The sequence below is a fragment of the Eptatretus burgeri genome, chromosome 5 (assembly GCF_056783735.1).
Source record: "Eptatretus burgeri isolate ZD-2024b chromosome 5, Ebu_testis_v1, whole genome shotgun sequence".
In the NCBI taxonomy this organism is placed as follows: domain Eukaryota; kingdom Metazoa; phylum Chordata; class Myxini; order Myxiniformes; family Myxinidae; genus Eptatretus; species Eptatretus burgeri.
The window spans coordinates 20,563,059-20,582,988 of NC_140965.1; the positions used below are offsets into that span (position 1 = coordinate 20,563,059).

Here is a 19,930-nt window from a genome sequence, read left to right on the forward strand (position 1 = left end):
ATCAGCAGATGTTTCATCAACTTGGTGCACTTCAAAAATTTGGAGCTAGATGTACTCTATCACACGCAGAGACCTTCTGTGTGCTACCCTCATCTAGTTTAGCCCGCGAGCCAACGCGGTTTACCAGGGTGTGGCCGATGCCGTGCACGAGCAACTTCTTGGAGCCATAGATGAGAGTTGGGCCAGTGATGAGGACCAGTGCCAGTAGTCCATCCAAGGGATGTGGCTGACTGCTGAAACAAAGGTACTACCTCTAACACTACACCCCTACACCCCATGCATAAGTAGCTACTACTACATACATGTTAAGTCATGCAAACGTATGAAAATCATAAACAAATGTGCAAAAATCAGAAAAAGTGTGTGTCAAGGGGCTTTAAAAACAGGAAAATCCACTCCAGCAGGCTTGAAAAGATAGGAATCCACACTTAGATCATGCAAATTGGACTACAAATACTTCTAAGCAAAAAGTCAACTTCGGGAGGCTAACTTGGTGGCCATCTTAAAAAATGGCCACCATCTTGGATTTTCAAATGGCCAATCGGGAAGATTTGATCAGAAAGCCCTGCAGAACAGAAATACCAAATTTAATGCTTGTATCATAATTTGCACGATTTTTCTACTATCTACTACACTAAAATAGGCCTTTGAAGCCCAATTTCGGCAGGATTGCCAGCCCACCTCCTGGGGAAAGGAATCAACCCACGGACGTATTTCTGGACGTGTTTGCAACAACTAAGAGTTCTTATCAACACGCAATGGAAAAACTAATTTGTGCAGATGTGTGGCAAGCACTCCCTGTTGGCCAAGATCTCTGCAGCAAATGCTGGTGTGGCACAAGGAGTTCATGGCCATCATTTGAGGTGCTGGTGGTGTGAAAACTGTAATGACCACCCTGTAGACTGTGAGGGAAGGCTTTTAAGTTGCATAGGGTATTTGTAAACTGCACGGAAGTGTCGTGATCAGCTAAAGAGAATATTATAACAAGCACAATATGAAGGTTCACAAAAAAAGATGTGGTTTATATTTGTAAACAAAAGTAAACAAGAACAGCACTCGGTAGAACGCCTAGTCCAGGGGTCGGCAACCTGCTGCTCCGGAACTGCATGCGGCTCTTTAAAGACTTAAGTGTGGCTCCCAAGCCTGATCGATAAAATCCCCATTTTTCTCATTATAAATTAATTTTCAGAAAAATCTTTGAGATCATGAAAGGATAAAATAATACTTGAGAACGTTGGCAGTGATAAACAGGAAAATACATCCGATTACCGACGAATTCTGTGAGCAAGACTGACACGTTGTGCTCCACGCACCGCCTGCTCTCCATTACCTGGTTATTTTCGCCATCTTGTCGGCAATATTATTGCTTCAACCTGTTTCGCAGCCTCAGTTTACCATTCAAGCCCCTCTTCTAAAAAGTTAGCGACACCCTGGATCACCTCACTGGGCAGGTAAGCGAAAATCCCATAATGAGCGACTTGTATGAAAATAACAAACGAGATGTTGTTTTGAAAACTCCCTCTTCAATGGAGGATGCATGTGCATGTGACGTTAACACGTTTGCTGTCCACTATCTTGGAGTACCAATAAACAAAATGAAACTACACCTGCACTGCATCATCGTATTTACATTTGTTAAAATAGGAATTAAAATGATGAATTTTTGCTCATTATTTTGTTTTGGGAATTTTCTTTGCCAAAGTTGGAGGCTTGACTTATGAGTTATGAGGGATGTTCAAGAGGGATTCGGAATGGGATTGTCACACGTTCAAGAAACTGTGTGTGCGTGTGTGTGTGTGTGTGTGTGTGTGTGTATAGATTTCACTTCATAGTGGACAACACCTCACTTTCAAATAGCCTTAACAGAAAGCTACAAGGAAAGGGAAACACAGCTCACTTGCTTTTAGAAGAGGTGCTAACATTTTAGTGAGAACTCGCATTGTTTGCGAGAGACATGGAGAAAGGTTTGCCGGCTCATTTCTCATCAATGAAACAATTCAAACAGGAGACAATCTATAAACTTGACACCAAGAACCTAAAAAAAAAGTGATACTGGAAATGCAAGAAGCCTTCACAGCACCATTTCAGGAATTCAGAAAGGAAAAGGTAACTTTATCATTTGTGTTGAAACCCCTTGAAGCAGACACTTCTGCCTCAACTTTTCAGCATTTACAGAAGGCCGAGCAGAACTAGAACTGGCCAGTTTGCAGGACAAGGACCTGTGGAGTTCTAAATTCAAAGGCTTAGTGACCAAACTCGAAAATATAGAAAGGCACAGATCTACCCTGGCACTTCAACACAGACGGAATGAAATGCATGATCTTAAAAAAACAAGACCAAATTGCATTTGAAGTTTGGAATTCTTTACCACAAACCTACAGTAACATGAAGAGATATGAATTTGGCATTCTGTCCATCTTCGGATTGACTTAATTATCTGTGCTGGCAAGCATTTTCAGGTGTGAATTTCATGAAAAGCGCATTGAGAAACCAATTGAACGAGGTGAGTTTAAAGTCCGGCTTTAAAATGAAAACGACAGCACACTGCCCAAACAGCAAACAAACTCTCCAAAGAAATCACACGAAACTAGAAGGGTACTCGGTCGAGTGCATACATCTGCCACGCAATGCCTGATCCAGTATAACATATCAGACCCAATAAATTTTCGAATCATCGTGTGTGTGTGTGTGTGTGTGTGTGTGTGTGTGTGTGTGTGTAAATATATATATATATATATATATATATATATATATATATATATATATATATATATATATATATGTAGTTTTTGGCCCCATTTCTCAATGGTGAAGAATCACTTGAAAAATTCTGTTATCTGAATGTGGATTTGGATCTTCACCAACACTGAATCAATTCATCCTTGTCACATACCCAACCTGTCCACCAAGTTTCTGCGGAATGCGTCCATAACTTCTGGAGATATCATGCTCAATATCATTGTAGCCCTGTCTCTCAATGGCGAAGAATCACTCAAAAATTCCAGTAGCCGGATCCGTATCTTCACCAGAATATAATCAGTTAGTCATCGTCACACACCGAACCTGCCCAAAAATTTCATCCAGATCCGTCCACAACTTTTTGAGATATCCTGCACACAGACAGACAGACAGCCAAACAAACAGACACACAGGGGTGAAAACATAACCTCCTTCTACCTTCGGTGGCGGAGGTAAACATGGGTAAGCTGACTCAATGTACTGAAGAAAATTTCATGGTCTCTTTCATTGATACCAACTCAATAAACATGTATTGCATTAAAAAAAAAAAATAAAACAAAAAAAAAATCAGTGTGTCTTTGTCCTGTTATTCAATTATTGAAATAGGGTTCATGTGCATTGCGGCTCTTTAGATAGAGTTTCTGACCAAATTTGAAAAAAATGGCTCTTGTTATTTGGGTTGCCGACCACTAGCCTAATGTCACCTCATGCGTTTCAGATTTTTCGGATAAGGATTTTGATTCATCCAATTATGACTGGAATACCACTTCCACGATGATGTCATTGTTATCACCCTATATATCTCAGGGGAGTTGATGACAAATGCATAAAGTTTCAATATTTTTTTCGTTCAGTGGTTTCTGAGAAAATGACGTCCAAACTTTTTGCTTTAATCTCATATGGTTGCCATACCATGTGACCTATGACGTCAGAGTTACCAAAAATATTCTCCATGGGGAGTCCCTCCTATATATAGACAGACACAGAGAGGAGCACTGCAATAGTCTTGCATCCCCTTCGGGGTGAGCGCAATGATAAAATTTTTAAAAAGAAGCAAACGGCAGACACAGTGGCATTGTGATTACAGTGTCTGCTCTGAGGCTGGCAGATTATGTCTCGTGAAATCCGACCTTGGCAGAGTCCTACGAAAGATTTTTTGACATCAATCTTGACATTGAGTAGTTGCCATGGATAGTGCACGGACAAACCCCGTGGGTTGGCATCTCATTGGGTAAGACGTTGGAGAGACTTCTTCTTAATTCCTCTGCTGGCTATAGAGAGAAAAGTGATGTCACATAATTACATCGCTGGCCCCCCAGTGTTCTGGGAAGTCATCACTTCCTGCAAGGTCAGTGGCTGTGTTTCCCTCGTCAAGTCTCGTGTTGTACAATGACTGTCTGCGCGTGTATGCGTGATTTGTATAACAGATATAAATAAATAAAAATAGGCACCCATATGCGAATAAACATGTTGAGTTGCTGAAATGAAATCAGACACAAACTCACCCCTGTTGCTCCATCATGTCTCGCAGCTCTGCACATTTCACCTCCACACGTCGTTTGCGCTCGTGTGCCAGAATCCCAGCATCAGGACGGCGCTGTGGCAAAGCTCCTACCAACGCGGGCTCTTTACCGCCGTCCTGGCGATCTCGCTGAACACGAAGAGCCGACAGGTTACGCTGCACGTAGCCGTTAGTGCCACTGCCTCGTGGAGTCGGAAGCCCGATGCCGTTGTACATAGCTATGGTTAGGGATTAGAAACTAGGCCAGTTCACCTCTGTTTAACTTGCTCATTAAATAACTAACTCAGTCTGTCCATCTTGCTCATCAATCAACAGCCTTATTCAAGTGTAAGGTCATCGCTAAAGCTCTGAGCTGTCACACGATGTAAGATAACAAACAAAATAATAAGTACATCAAAGGGGATTTGTAAAAAGAATGCACGAATACCAAATCTCTGTATACCTTGCTGTTGAAACTTATAGATTTGGACTTGTACCGATGGACGGACGAGACAATGTGGCATGTGACCAAGCGATGTAATGTCGCACATTCACGGTGTCGTTCGATGTCGACTTTTGATATCAAACGATGATGAGCTTTGGGATTTATCAAGTCCTTTGTTTTTCTCATAGTCAGACGTGAACATAAGCATATCCGAAAACATGTTAATAAAACGGCATAGGGAAGTTACAACTACAAATGTGTTTTAATCGTTTTATGAAACTGGCATTTTGGAAATGTATTTTTTCTTTAAAAGCAGAATACCAAGTATTGTACCAAGTCATAAGACATATTCAATTCCCAAAGTACTTCTGTGTATGCAAATGGTGTCCCATAAAACATCACACCATTTTAAATCATTGCAACTTTTATTTATTCCTTTTCTAACAGGTATTAAGGCTCATGGAAGGAGCTGTTACTTCGAGACAGAGAGAGACATGAAGCATTGGACAACACAGACTTCAAACAGCCAGTGACCTTGGGAAAATCACGAAACTTTTCCAGACCCTCGAGGTACCAGCTACATCAGATTGTGACATCACTTCTCTCTCTGGTCAGCAAGGCATTTTAAGGAGAAATCCACCTCCAACCCTCACCATTCAGCCACGTGATGCCAACCCATGGCGTTTATCCATGCTCGGTCCTCTAAATGCTGTGCGCCAAGCGAGGAAGCAGCACGTTCCGTATTGTTTAGTCTTGGTGTGACTTTGGCCAGGGTCAGAATCAAACCACTGACTTACATGACACCGAGCGGACACTCCAGCCACAATGACACTGAATCTGGTTTAGTCCATTAATTTTGAAACTGGCATAATGCCAAGAAAGAACTCAAACAGGTTGTGATTACATTATTATCATTTTTTCCTGGTTAATTGAAAATGTCTCAGCTCAATGAAGACTTGGTGTTTCCTGCACATTGACGTGTGATCGGGAGTATCTCAGGTTACGTCCCTCACCCCCCTCCCCCACCCCCCACCCCCCGCATATCTGCAGGAGGCATGCAGTCCACCATCAACCCCCTTCTGGTGAAACTCCCAAAATTCCAGAATCACTGCTCATCTCCACTCATTCATTCTTCTTTTATCCCCACCTGTGGAACGAACTTCCACATTCTCTTCAATTTCGTTTTCCGTCCAGGTCTTCAAGACAGCTGTTCACCACAATCTCAGATCATCCCCCATCCAGAACCATGACCTTTTCTACACACGTTAAACCATCCCTCCACAACCCCACAAACTTTGCTTTGTGCCCATCTTGTCCATCCCCTACCCCTCAACCGTACCCGCACATCCTTTATTTGTCTGTCTCCATCTATTTTCTCCCTCAGCCCTGATATTGGCATTTCCTCTTCTCTTTCTGTTGTTCTTTTGTTATGTTGCATCCTGAACCATTCCATGTTCTAGCTCTTCCAGGAGCTTTGACCATGTATTACAAAAAATAAAAAAAAGAAGAAAAAGTGTGTTCAAAGAGTGTTTGCAATGAGGACTCACTGACTGGTACCCAAATTCACCTGATGAGTTTCAATTGGAAATGTTGTGTGGGTCTAAGAAAGCAAGTGTATTCCACAAGACCTCAAAATGGAAGATAAGAGGGAAGGAGTTCAAGAAGTTGTTTGAAAGAAATTCGACAGAATAGGAAGGCACACTTTGGTCAGATTTGAAGGCCATTCAATAAAGTGGGCAACACAAGGAACATGTGCAAAAAATCATGGCGATCATTTCAAGAGGATTTCACTAATGCCAGTCTCATAATCCGAGGACAAAAGATAAAAAAGGTTAATCATTGAAAACTGCGGAACCTTTTATGGGACTGTGTGCACGTGTGTGCGTGCGTGAGCGAGTGGAAGCGTTTTGCGTGTGTGCGTGAGCTAGTGGAAGCGTTAAGCATTGTGCGTGAGCTAGTGGAAGCGTTAAGCATTGTGCGTGAGCGAGTGGAAGTGAGTGAAAGCGTTGTGCGTGCGTGAGCGAGTGGAAGTGAGTGAAAGCGTTGTGCGTGCGTGAGCGAGTGGAAGTGAGTGAAAGCGTTGTGCGTGCGTGAGCGAGCGGAAGTGAGTGAAAGCGTTGTGCGTGCGTGAGCGAGCGGAAGCGTTGTGCGTGCGTGAGCGAGCGGAAGCGTTGTGCGTGCGTGAGCGAGCGGAAGCGTTGTGCGTGCGTGAGCGAGCGGAAGCGTTGTGCGTGCGTGAGCGAGCGGAAGCGTTGTGCGTGCGTGAGCGAGCGGAAGCGTTGTGCGTGCGGAAGCGTTGTGCGTGCGTGAGCGAGCGGAAGCGTTGTGCGTGCGTGAGCGGAAGCGTTGTGCGTGCGTGGCGAGCGAGCGTGGCGCGTTATGCGTGCGTGGCGGCGGAAGCGTTGTGCGTGCGTGGCGAGCGGGCGTTATCGCGTGCGTGGCAGCGAGCGTTGTCGCGTGCGTGGCAGCGGAAGCGTTATGCGTGCGTGGCAGCGGGCGTTGTGCGTGCGTGGCAGCGGAAGCGTTATGCGTGCGTGGCAGCGGAAGCGTTATGCGTGCGTGGCAGCGAGCGTTAATGCGTGCGTGGCAGCGGGCGTTAATGCGTGCGTGGCAGCGGGCGTTGTCGCGTGCGTGGCAGCGGAAGCGTTGTCGCGTGCGTGGCAGCGAGCGTTATGCGTGCGTGGCAGCGAGCGTTATGCGTGCGTGGCAGCGAGCGTTAATGCGTGCGTGGCAGCGGGCGTTGTCGCGTGCGTGGCAGCGGGCGTTATGCGTGCGTGGCAGCGTGGCGTTATGCGTGCGTGGCAGCGGGCGTTATGCGTGCGTGGCAGCGGAAGCGTTGTGCGTGCGTGGCAGCGGAAGCGTTGTGCGTGCGTGGCGAGCGGGCGTTATGCGTGCGTGGCAGCGGAAGCGTTGTGCGTGCGTGGCAGCGGGCGTTGTGCGTGCGTGGCAGCGGGCGTTGTCGCGTGCGTGGCAGCGGGCGTTGTGCGTGCGTGGCGAGCGGAAGCGTTGTGCGTGCGTGGCAGCGGAAGCGTTGTCGCGTGCGTGGCAGCGAGCGTTATGCGTGCGTGGCAGCGGAAGCGTTATGCGTGCGTGGCAGCGGAAGCGTTGTCGCGTGCGTGGCAGCGGAAGCGTTATGCGTGCGTGGCAGCGAAGCGTTATGCGTGCGTGGCAGCGGAAGCGTTATGCGTGCGTGGCAGCGAAGCGTTGTGCGTGCGTGGCAGCGGGCGTTGTCGCGTGCGTGGCGGCAGCGGAAGCGTTATGCGTGCGTGGCAGCGAGCGTTGTGCGTGCGTGGCAGCGGAAGCGTTATGCGTGCGTGGCGGCGAGCGTTGTCGCGTGCGTGGCAGCGAGCGTTGTGCGTGCGTGGCAGCGGAAGCGTTATGCGTGCGTGGCAGCGAGCGTTGTCGCGTGCGTGGCAGCGGAAGCGTTATGCGTGCGTGGCAGCGGAAGCGTTATCGCGTGCGTGGCAGCGAAGCGTTATGCGTGCGTGGCAGCGAAGCGTTATGCGTGCGTGGCAGCGGAAGCGTTATGCGTGCGTGGCAGCGAAGCGTTATGCGTCGTGGCAGCGGGCGTTATGCGTGCGTGGCAGCGGAAGCGTTGTCGCGTGCGTGGCAGCGAAGCGTTGTGCGTGCGTGGCAGCGCGAGCGTTGTGCGTGCGTGGCAGCGAGCGTTGTGCGTGCGTGGCAGCGGAAGCGTTATGCGTGCGTGGCAGCGGAAGCGTTATGCGTGCGTGGCAGCGAGCGTTATGCGTGCGTGGCAGCGGAAGCGTTGTCGCGTGCGTGGCAGCGAGCGTTGTGCGTGCGTGGCAGCGGGCGTTATCGCGTGCGTGGCAGCGGAAGCGTTGTGCGTGCGTGGCAGCGGAAGCGTTATGCGTGCGTGAGCAGCGAAGCGTTATGCGTCGTGGCAGCGGAAGCGTTGTGCGTGCGGAAGCGTTGTGCGCGCGTGAGCGAGCGGAAGCGTTGTGCGCGCGTGAGCGAGCGGAAGCGTTGTGCGCGCGTGAGCGAGCGGAAGCGTTGTGCGCGCGTGAGCGAGCGGAAGCGTTGTGCGCGCGTGAGCGAGCGGAAGCGTTGTGCGCGCGTGAGCGAGCGGCGGGCGTTGTGCGCGCGTGGCCAGCGGAAGCGTTGTGCGCGCGCGTGGCCCAGCGGAAGCGTTGTGCGCGCGTGGCAGCGGAAGCGTTATGCGTAGCGTGGCCCAGCGGAGCGTTAATGTAGCGTGGCCCAGCGAGCGTTGTCGCGTAGCGTGGCCCAGGCGTTGTCTTGTAGCGTGGCCAGCGGAAGCGTTAATGTAGCGTGGCCAGCGTGGCAGAGCGTTATGCAGCGTGGCCCAGCGGAAGCGTTAATGCGCAGCGTGGCCAGCGGAAGCGTTGTCTTGTAGCGTGGCAGCCAGGCGTTAATGCGTAGCGTGGCAGCCGGAAGCGTCGTCGTGCGTGGCGAGCGGAAGCGTTAATGCGTGCGTGGCAGCGAGCGTCGTGCGTGCGTGAGCGAGCGGAAGCGTCGTGTGTGCGCGTGTGGAAGCGTCGTGCGTGCGTGAGCGAGCGGAAGCGTCGTGTGTGCGCGTGCGCGGAAGCGTCGTGTGTGCGCGTGCGTGTGTGCGCGTGCGTGTGTGCGCGTGCGTGTGTGCGCGTGCGTGTGTGCGCGTGCGTGTGTGCGCGCGTGCGTGCGTGCGCGCGTGCGTGCGTGCAAGCGTCGTGCGTGCAAGCGTCGTGCGTGCAAGCGTCGTGCGTGCAAGCGTCGTGCGTGCAAGCGTCGTGCGTGCAAGCGTCGTGCGTGCAAGCGTCGTGCGTGCAAGCGTCGTGCGTGCAAGCGTCGTGCGTGCAAGCGTCGATCGTCTGCGTCGTCGTCGTCTAAGCGTCGTCTTGTGCAAGCGTCGTCGTCCTAAGCGTCGATCGTCTGGCGTCGTCGTCTAAGCGTCGATCGCGTCTGGCGTCGATCGTCCTAAGCGTCGTCGTCTAAGCGTCGTCGTGCAAGCGTCGTCGTCTAAGCGTCGTCGTCGATGGCGTCGTCGTCGCGTCGAAGCGTCGTCGTCGACGTCGTCTTGATAAGCGTCGTCGTCGAAGCGTCGTCGTCGCGATGGAAGCGTCGTCGTCGACGTCGTCGTCGACGTCGTCGTCGTGGAAGCGTCGTCGTGGAAGCGTCGACGTCGTCGACGTCGATGCGTCGTCGACGTCGTCGTCGACGTCGTCGTCGACGTCGTCGCGTCGAGCGTCGTGCGTGGAAGCGTCGTGCGTGGAAGCGTCGTGCGTGGAAGCGTCGTGCGTGGAAGCGTCGTGCGTGGAAGCGTCGTGCGTGGAAGCGTCGTGCGTGGAAGCGTCGTGCGTGGAAGCGTCGTGTGTGGAAGCGTCGTGTGTGCGCGTGTGTGGAAGCGTCGTGTGTGCGCGTGTGTGGAAGCGTCGTGTGTGCGCGTGTGTGGAAGCGTCGTGTGTGTGCGCGTGTGTGGAAGCGTCGTGTGTGCGCGTGTGTGGAAGCGTCGTGTGTGCGCGTGTGTGCGCGTGTGTGGAAGTGGCGTGTGTGGAAGCGTCGTGTGTGGAAGCGTCGTGTGTGGAAGCGTCGTGTGTGGAAGCGTCGTGTGTGCGCGTGTGTGGAAGCGTCGTGTGTGCGCGTGTGTGGAAGCGTCGTGTGTGCGCGCGTGTGTGGAAGCGTCGTGTGTGCGCGTGTGTGGAAGCGTCGTGTGTGCGCGTGTGTGCGCGTGTGTGGAAGTGGCGTGTGTGCGCGTGTGTGGAAGCGGCGTGTGTGCGCGCGTGTGGAAGCGTCGTGTGCGCGCGCGTGTGGAAGCGTCGTGTGGGCGCGCGTGTGGAAGCGTCGTGTGGGCGCGCGTGTGGAAGCGTCGTGTGGGCGCGCGTGTGGAAGCGTCGTGTGGGCGCGCGTGTGGAAGCGTCGTGTGGGCGCGCGTGTGGAAGCGTCGTGTGGAAGCGTCGTGTGCGCGCGCGTGTGGAAGCGTCGTGTGGGCGCGCGTGTGGAAGCGTCGTGTGGGCGCGCGTGTGGAAGCGTCGTGTGGGCGCGCGTGTGAAAGCGTCGTGTGCGTGTGTGTGAAAGCGTCGTGTGCGTGTGTGTGAAAGCGTCGTGTGCGTGTGTGTGAAAGCGTCGTGTGCGTGTGTGTGAAAGCGTCGTGTGCGTGTGTGTGAAAGCGTCGTGTGCGTGTGTGTGAAAGCGTCGTGTGCGTGTGTGTGAAAGCGTCGTGTGCGTGTGTGTGAAAGCGTCGTGTGCGTGTGTGTGAAAGCGTCGTGTGCGTGTGTGTGAAAGCGTCGTGTGCGTGTGTGTGAAAGCGTCGTGTGCGTGTGTGTGAAAGCGTCGTGTGCGTGTGTGTGAAAGCGTCGTGTGCGTGTGTGTGAAAGCGTCGTGTGCGTGTGTGTGAAAGCGTCGTGTGCGTGTGTGTGAAAGCGTCGTGTGCGAAAGCGTCGTGTGTGTGAAAGCGTCGTGTGCGTGTGTGTGAAAGCGTCGTGTGCGTGAAAGCGTCGTGTGCGTGAAAGCGTCGTGTGCGTGAAAGCGTCGTGTGCGTGAAAGCGTCGTGTGCGTGAAAGCGTCGTGTGCGTGAAAGCGTCCTGTGCGTGAAAGCGTCCTGTGCGTGTGTGTGAAAGCGTCGTGTGCGTGTGTGTGAAAGCGTCGTGTGCGTGTGTGTGAAAGCGTCGTGTGCGTGTGTGTGAAAGCGTCGTGTGCGTGTGTGTGAAAGCGTCGTGTGCGTGTGTGTGAAAGCGTCGTGTGCGTGTGTGTGTGTGTGTGTGTGTGTAAGCATCGTGTGCGTGCGTGTGTGTGTGTGTAAGCATCGTGTGTGTGTGTGTGTCATGTGTAAGCGACGTGTGTGTGTGTTTGTGCGTGTGGAAGCGTCACGTGCGCGTGCGTGTGAAAGCATTGTGTGCGTGTGAAAGCATTGTGTGCGTGTGTGTGTGTGTGTGTGTGTGTGTGTGTGTGGTGTGTAAGCGTCGTGTGTACGTGTAAGCGACGTGTGCGTGTGTGTTTGTGCCTGTGGAAGCGTCGCGTGTGTGTGCGTGTGTGCGCGCGCGCGTGCCAGCATTTTGTGTGGGAGTAAGCAGTGTGTGTGTGTGTGTGAGAGCATTGCATGTGGAAACATTGCGTGTGTGGGACATGCCGAGGGTGTGCGGGACGTGCCGAGGGTGTGTGGGACACGCCGAGGGTGTGCGGGACATGCTTCATAAAATGACGTTGAAGGGAAGACACTCCAATCAATCACACTCACTAAACTGGAAAGCCATTTAGTGTCGCACAAACTTCTGCCAAGCTGAACAGTTTACATCCCGTATCCCACTGAAAGGCCGGATCTGATTCCGGACCTGAATTAAAATCGAATGAGCTTGATATTGTCACCTACCCAACTCATCTATCTCGTTTTGTCATAACTTGGGCACAACTTTTTAAGTTATGATGCGATATGATAATATATGGTTTTTGACCCCATCTCTTCATGGTGAAGAATTACTTTTAAAATTAGTTTTAAAATCCTAATATCTGGATCAAGATCTTTTCAAAACCTTATCATTTCGTCTGTCACACACACAATCTGTCCACCACATTTTGTGCTAATCTGTCCACAACTAAATGAGATATCCTGCTCACAGTACAACGGACAAACAGATAGACAGACAGACAGACAGACAGGGGTGAAAGCATAACCTCCTTCACCTTTAATAAAAAGACCCACAATATTTTACCAAGGTCCATTTTCAAAGCATCACGACAATAAATCATGGACCGATGGAATAGGGAAGGGTTTATTTGGAGGATTTAAGAGGAGCATTGGATGCAGGTGTTGAAACCCTTTCAGGAGCTAAACATCATGGCAATGGCAATACAAGTGGTGGAAGAGGAAGAACGAAGCAGGTAAATTACCATCAATCGTCATTAAAACCTGTTGTTGGCTTATTGGTTGTTGGGGTGGCTGGCTTAGGAGCTTAGGGACCTTAGTTTGAACCTCGTGACCGTTGAATTAATACCAGGTAGGGTTGACTCAGCCTGCCATCATTCCGACGTCGGCAAAATGAGTACCAGTTTCCTGGTAGAGGGGCACGGCATCAGTGGCACAATTGTACACGTTTACCTGCTTCCTTCTTACTCATCCACCACTTGTATCGCCATTGCCATGATGTTTAGCTCCTATAAGAGTTTCAACACCTGCATCCAATGCTCCTCTTAAATCCTCCAAATAAACCCTTCCCTATTCCATCGGTCCATGATTAGACGTCGTGATGCTTGCTTTGAACATGGACCTTGGTGAAATATTTCGGGTCTTGTTACTGAAGATTTTGACGGAGGTTATGCTTTCACCCCTGTCTGTCGGTCTATGAACAGGACGTGGCAAAGAGTTGCGGCCGAGTTATGACAAAACTCGATGGGACGAGTTGGGTCGTTACCCCGGCAGCCAAGGTGCAATCCGCAAGAACAGAGCAGAGCAGTCGTCATGACAATGGGTAGGGATTCCAAACAAGTTTCGGGTATCCCTCAACGAACACACAGACAGTGACAAGTCATCATCAAGGGGCAATCTCTTCCTTACATCGCGGGCTCCTCGGGTAACACATCAAATTGGCTTCACATACACATTTCCTCTCCTTCCTTGGTTAATACCAAACAAAAACAAAAATTAAAACCGTTAATAATTCCTCATTAAATTTGGCTCTTCCATGAGCCTCGACCAAAAAAAAAACAAAAAAAAACGTTCACATCGGGAAAGTATGGAAGATTCTGGAGCGCTTGGTATGGAATACGAATCTCGTGCGTCCCAATTCTGGGATTCCCCAAAGATTGTGAGGAGAGACGATTATAACGACACATCATGACACAATGAAAGAAACCACGGGGGCATCGACGCGAGACAACACGGTCAAACATGGTGACGGTCGTGATAGGCCCGAACACGTCGTTCCGTGCATTGAATCCCTTTGTGCGTTCGAAAAACTATAAAACAAGCTTACGGGATGCATTCGTGAAACTCTTAGGGCAATGGACGGGCTCATGATCTCATCTCGTACCCTGCCATACGTGAAACCCGAACCAGGCCCAAGGCAACATCGACTAGTACGCACTCCGTTTCTCCCGTCATAGTAAACACTCACCTCCCACTCGGCCCCCTTCTCCCCCGTGATAAACGCAACGAGCGTCTCACGTGCGAAATCGATCCACTACTTCACTGAGAAAAGATGTATCGACTTGTTATTGAGAAACACATTCGCCCGAGAAACAAGATTCCAGACGACAATTCGCTCAAAACGGACGTGACGCCTCGCATCTCAACGCGCATGCGCAAAACAGCGTGACGTCAATGCAGCGATGTTGTTCTTCCCTTTCGTTCTTGGGTGCCCCTGTTCTCGTTCCTTTCTTCTTCCTTCTCTGTGGGCTCTTTGTGAGAGGACTTTCACGGTTAATTTATTTGAGTTTATCTATATTCGGCACGTGTTAATTTTTTTTGTCTGTTTTTACTTGTGGAGGGAGGACAGTCAGACGAAGGCAATATTTGCTGCACCATCAATTCTTGAGAAAGTCTTTTTGTGCGGTGTATTGATCAAGTCACTGTTCGGATGTCACTGTGCTGTTAAAATTGCCACAGTGTTACCTTTGTAGGATAAATAACAGTCTGTGATGGCTATCGTTAACTCAAAGCTTTTGTGAAAATGTTTTTCGAACAATTTATTTATTTTTAATCATTTTCTTAAGGTAGTTTTTTTTTTTTGGTTTTGTTTTGCAAAGGGAGGAGAGTGGGTTTAAGCAGGTGGCTTCTGATAAAGTGAACGGGCATTGAAATGAGAGTAACTGGAGGACAGGATTAGAAGGCTACAATGTGAAGAGGAGAGAGAATATATATATATATATATATATATATATATATATATATATATATATATATATATATATATATATATATATCATACCATTTTAAAGCCTCTTCCCCTGAGCAGGGGTCAGCTTTTTGCGGGCTCCAATCATGGTACCCTTTCTTGTGGCAATGTTTTTACGGTCGGATGCCCTTCCTGACGCCAACCCTTAAGTCGCCTTCGACACACAGGGATAATTACCAGTACACTGGTGCTCATTTCGCCGACCTCAGAAGGATAACAGGCTGAGTCAACCACCCTGATGTTAATTCAGTGGCTAGCAGGGATCGAACTCAGGACCCCGAGGATCCCAAGCCATCACCTTAACGACGAAGCCAACACCAGGATACATACATACATACGTATATGTGTATATATGTATATTGTTGCAGAGCCGGGTGTCAGCTGCAAGCACGACCGCTAGGTGGAGCAGTAGAGTCGACTCTGCCGAACACCCAGAATCTAGATCGTACCTTTCGGAAAATTCCGAGAGGCACGGGTCCCATACCAGACCATAAATCGTCAATAATTCCACCACGTGGTACAGGGTTATTTGCCAATCGTCAAAATACCTAAAGATCCACGTGGTGAGCTACCGAGTATTCACACCATCGACGGCACCCGTACAAGTCGAGCCATTAGCGTGCCCGACCCGAGCGGATGGTTGCCGAAGTCCCGTCGGTCCAAATATACATTTACAGCGGCAACAGCCTTTGTAATTCACCAACACACAAATATATATATATATATATATATATATATATATATATATATATATATATATATATATATATATATATATATATATATATATTGTTGTGGTTGACGAAATTCGCAAACCACCATTCAGGTCCCGTAGGTGAGATATCTCTGTAAGTATATGTGTAGTTAGGCCCAAACCCGTTGTTTAGAGGGAATAAATGTCATTCATTCGGGCTGCGACCCTTTTAGATAGCCGTTTTTCTTTTACTATCTTTATTTTGGACCAGCCGCCATTACTACCACCACAACCACCACCAACCACGTCTCAACAGCCATCACACAACAACCACCAACCGCAACGCCGCTTCACAACAACAGCCACGACCCTTGCCGTCACATCTCGCTCTCGCAACCATCGCATCACCGCCATTCCCGCGCCGCTTGTGGGCACCGATCCTGGACTCGTACAGAGCGCACACCGAGCAGCGGGTGCAAAAACACCAGCCTTTCCGAGAAATCGGATCAAGAACGATTCACGCCCACTTCTGTTCCGTCCTATCAGCGAGCGTGGGGCGATTTGGCCCCGCCTCCAGGTGCGTCAGAGTATAATCGCTATATGCAGATTCGTGGATCAGGAATCATTCACGCCCACTTTTCCTCTGTCCAATGGGGAGCGTGGCTCCGCCCCCGTGCGATTCCTGATCCAAAAATCTGCATATGATTTCTCCTGTCGCACTATAAAGCGCCGAGCGCGGAGCAATCGAGGCAGTTGGGGGGAGTTGGAGAGGTGTGGCAGCGGCAGTTGGACGGAGTTGAGCAGTTGGGAAGAGTTGAGAAGAGGCAGTTGGACGGAGTTGAGAAGAGGGGAGAGTTGGAGAGTTGTGGCGGCGGCGAAGGCAGTCGAGAGAGTGTCTGTCGGGGTCCGGGGAGGCTGGAGAAGCCAGGGATCTTTGTGGAGGTCTGCGCTCGTGTCAGAGTCGGGGAGCTGCGGAGAGGGGAGGCCGGTAACGCGACCGAGGTCGCGGTGGAGTCGCTCGTCGCGGGACCCAAGCCAGCGAGATATCCTCATTCCCCCGAGCATCAACAACCCCCTCCTGTTTCCCCCCGCACTGAGATAGTGTGAGAAGGGGGCCCCGTTCCCACCCCATTCCAGGCAGTGCCAGCGAGGCCCGCGGAGTCGGGGCGCCGCCGCCATTTTGCGGCTCATCACCAGACGGGTAGGCTCGACACGGTCTCGGCCCCAGGCCCGTCTGCCCCCTTGTCGATGAGGGTGGTCCCTTTTTATTTTGCTTTAAGTATATGTGTTGTCGGCGCCGTCTGTGAAGTAAAACTGTATAAGTGTTGCCGTGTGCTCGGTAGTCGGTAGTAGATCTGCATTGTTGCATTTGCTTTTTGTGCAGAATTGTTGTGTTTCTTCTACTTTTACATTTGCTTTTGGTGTATAATTGTATATGTGTGCTTTCCGTTTGCCGCGGAATAAATGTGCTTTATGTTGAACTGTTTTTTCCCGTTTCGCTTCGTCTTTTCTTTTATTGAATCTCCATCTTACTTCACGTAAAGGGTTGGTCGTGGGCTAAAAACGCCCAATAATTAATCGAACCGTCGAGGTTGACGATAACACCGCTCGGTTATCCCGATAGTACGGAACGGGTCGCTTAAAGTGGCCCGTGTCCGAAGTCGACCTGCGGCGAGGTGCGATCTCCCGGTCTACCCTCCGTGTGGGTACTTAGGTAGGTCGAATTTGGCGAGCAACCCTATCCCACGCGGGGGGCCGATTGGCACGATCGTGGTGAGGCCGAAAGGCCCACCCGTGACTAGTTCCCAGCGTTAGTCCGAGAGGGTCACGACGGGATTGTCCGTCCGGTGGGCGACGTGCCGCGATTCGAGTTACGTGGCCGCTCGCACGCCGGCGGGCGCGAATCCGCAACAATATATATATATATATATATATATATATATATATATATATATATATATATATATATATATATATATGAGGGGCCACGAGGAGTGATGTAAGGGACACATCGGCCATTTTGGAGTTAATGCCATACTAGCATAACCCGCGCTCTGCGTGACATGTTGGAGTGGGTGTGTTTGAGAAAGGAACTGATGCAGAGTATCAGTAGTAATTTTACTTTAATGCAGTAAGTGGAATACAATGTTCAAAGTACTTCTTGATACACAATGTTTTGGGTTATAGCATTGTCATTGTGGAACCCTTGTTTTGTAGTTGGTATAATTTGCACCGTAATGTCCGAGAACCGACGTGATCGTGAGAAGGCAACATATAGCTGACTGTGGCTGAACACCGGCTGTGGAAGATATAACCCAACTTTATCAAAGGTTTGGCCTTGCGCTTTGTTTATCGTCATGCAGTCGCTGACTCTTACTGGAAACTGTGTTCTTTCAAGAATGAATGGCAAGTTCACATCTAATGGGGCCAGTTTGATTCGTGGTATCAACACAGAGGCACGATTTCACTGTTTCAGAACTATTTTTTTTTTGTACCATGCACCTCATATGGTCTTTGAGATAATGTAAGCCGGATATCATGTTACTCGAGCGCAGAACAAAGTCGAAGATAGTGCGACACAAAACCACAAACTCGGAAATAATATATAAGATAGCACTATTTTAACCCTTACCCTATCATCCGAGCCTATCGTCATCATATCATTAAAAAATGTCGCTTACATCACTCCTCCTCGCGGGGCCTCATATATATATATATATATATATATATATATATATATATATATATATATATATATATATATATATATGAGACGTGCATGGATTTAACGTGCATGGATTTATCCATGGCGATGTACCTTCGGTCCTCACTGGCAGCGGTGGATTCTCCATGGATGGTGAACGTCTTCTCGTCTCTGCGGTAAGTGAGGCTGCGAACGAGCCAGGGAATGTACAGTGCGGGCCACGTTGGCGCGCGTGGAATGAACGTGTTGATCGGCGCTGGTCGGACGCCCGAGCGGGCATGCGGGACCCTCGACTGCTCGCCCGGGGATTTTTGCAGGATGATTTGCGTGCCAATTTCGGTGTGGGCAATTCATGTCATCTCGTGGGGTCGGAGCGCAATATTCCCGCTGTTTGGGATGGCCTTGCTGGAAACGAAGTGAGGCTGTTTCCCGCCCAAGCTGGCGGGCCACGTGAGGGGTCGGGGTCAATCGGAGCGCCCGATTCAGGTGATGACGTTTGGATTCGGCATGGCCCCTCCCCCCGAGCTGTGGGCCCTATTAAGGTCGGGGAAGTCCCTCTTACTCCGTCGGTCGGTGTTTCCTGCTTCTCATCTCTGCCCACGCCTCGTCGTCACCGCCATGACCCGCCTTCTCGTCTCCGCCCACACCACATCGACCCCACCCGCCTACCTGATCCCACGCACTGCTCCACCCTCACCATCTGGACTCCGCCCCTTCTCTACTCAAGCTCCTCCTTCAGGAGCACAGTCTCCACACGTGAGGCTTGGGCCAGAGGCAACGCGTCCACTGTTGGGTACCGCACCCCGGAGCATCCCCCCCACCCCCCCGAAACGTATTGGTGGCACGTCGTGCCCTCGGGCGCATAGGTACCGAGATCATAGTGGTTGCAGTACCTCTCCCAACCACTTGGCAAGTTCATGTTGTGCTGATCGCACCATGGACAGTATCGGTCTTAGAGGGATATTCTCCTTGTGAATCTTCGGCAGGCCGTACATTCTTGGACGTTGGGCTCCAACAGGTTTAATTCTGTCGTACATCCCCTTTGATAGTTCTCCACGTTTGAGAAGCTGCAACAGTCGTCTGACGATCTGACCTTCCACCTGAGGCGTGCGATCATGTTCCGTTACACCGTCCAGATGTTCAAATTTGGTTTCGTCTTTCAGGATGTCCATCATCTTGTCGATGTGATCAATCTTATTCATGATTACCACTCCGGTGCCTTCATCCGGTTTGCAGATGTGAATGGCAGCATTCCTCCTCAGTCCTTGTATTGCCAAGAGAACACCCCGTTGCGTGTGAAAATCCACGACATTCGGGAGTTAAGTCCACAGTACGCATGCGCGAGGTCCGATAGTCTCGCCCTCGGCGCCTGGTCTGCTTCGTTTGACACAGCCTGATGTGTTGATAGTGGAGCATACAGGAGTTCAAACTCAGCAAAAATGTCTTCCCTCTTGATATTCTGGTTGATCATGCCGAAGTTAAAACCGTGCGCCAACGCCAACCTTTCAGTGACAGACGGCTTGTACTCCGATTCATTGAGTACATACCGGGATGAGTCTTTGATCCGGGAACCGAATCGTTTCACCTTCAACCAGTCGGTTGTACGATCGCATTTCTTCTGCGCCGCCATCTCTGCACGTTGGTCAATCGCTGCGATGTATCTACATAACCGGATCGTGTCACATAGCGACATGAAACCACGTGCTTCGTTCCAGGCATCGCGTCGGACGCGACGGAGCGCGGACCGTGTGCGATTCAAGCGCCCAATCTCATCCAGGATAAACCTCCGCTCCACCGTTGTGCTGTGCTTCATTTTCGAACTGATAATGCGCTTTGTTATAAAGCCTGGGACCACGTTGTGCCGCAGACTAGCCCTGAGAAACCTCTCGGATAACTTACCTGCACGACACTTACCATTAAGCAGCTCGACTTGACATTGAGAGTACCGCCGTCACCTTGGGTACCGTCGTTTAAAATAAATAAACAGATGTTTGGTACCACAGAA

At 50.3% G+C, this 19,930-nt stretch overlaps 1 protein-coding gene across 7 annotated transcripts in view; it reads right to left on the bottom strand.

Moving 5' to 3' along the window:
• The window catches only part of LOC147025992 (uncharacterized), a 101,196-nt gene extending 87,228 nt beyond the window's left edge, over window positions 1-13,968 (bottom strand). For 3 of the 7 annotated variants that reach the window (XM_085880966.1, XM_085880962.1, XM_085880963.1), the window contains exons 1-2: window positions 13,748-13,968; window positions 4,245-4,479 (exon numbers count right to left, since the gene is read on the bottom strand). In XM_085880966.1, the coding sequence (XP_085737092.1) occupies window positions 4,245-4,477 (233 nt within the window). In that variant the 5' untranslated portion in view covers window positions 4,478-4,479; window positions 13,748-13,968. Of the gene's footprint in view, window positions 1-4,244; window positions 4,480-13,606; window positions 13,664-13,747 lie in introns of those variants that run through there. The other 4 variants (XM_085880967.1, XM_085880968.1, XM_085880965.1 and 1 more) reach the window with 4 other exon arrangements.
• Between the last annotated feature and the right edge of the window lie 5,962 nt (window positions 13,969-19,930).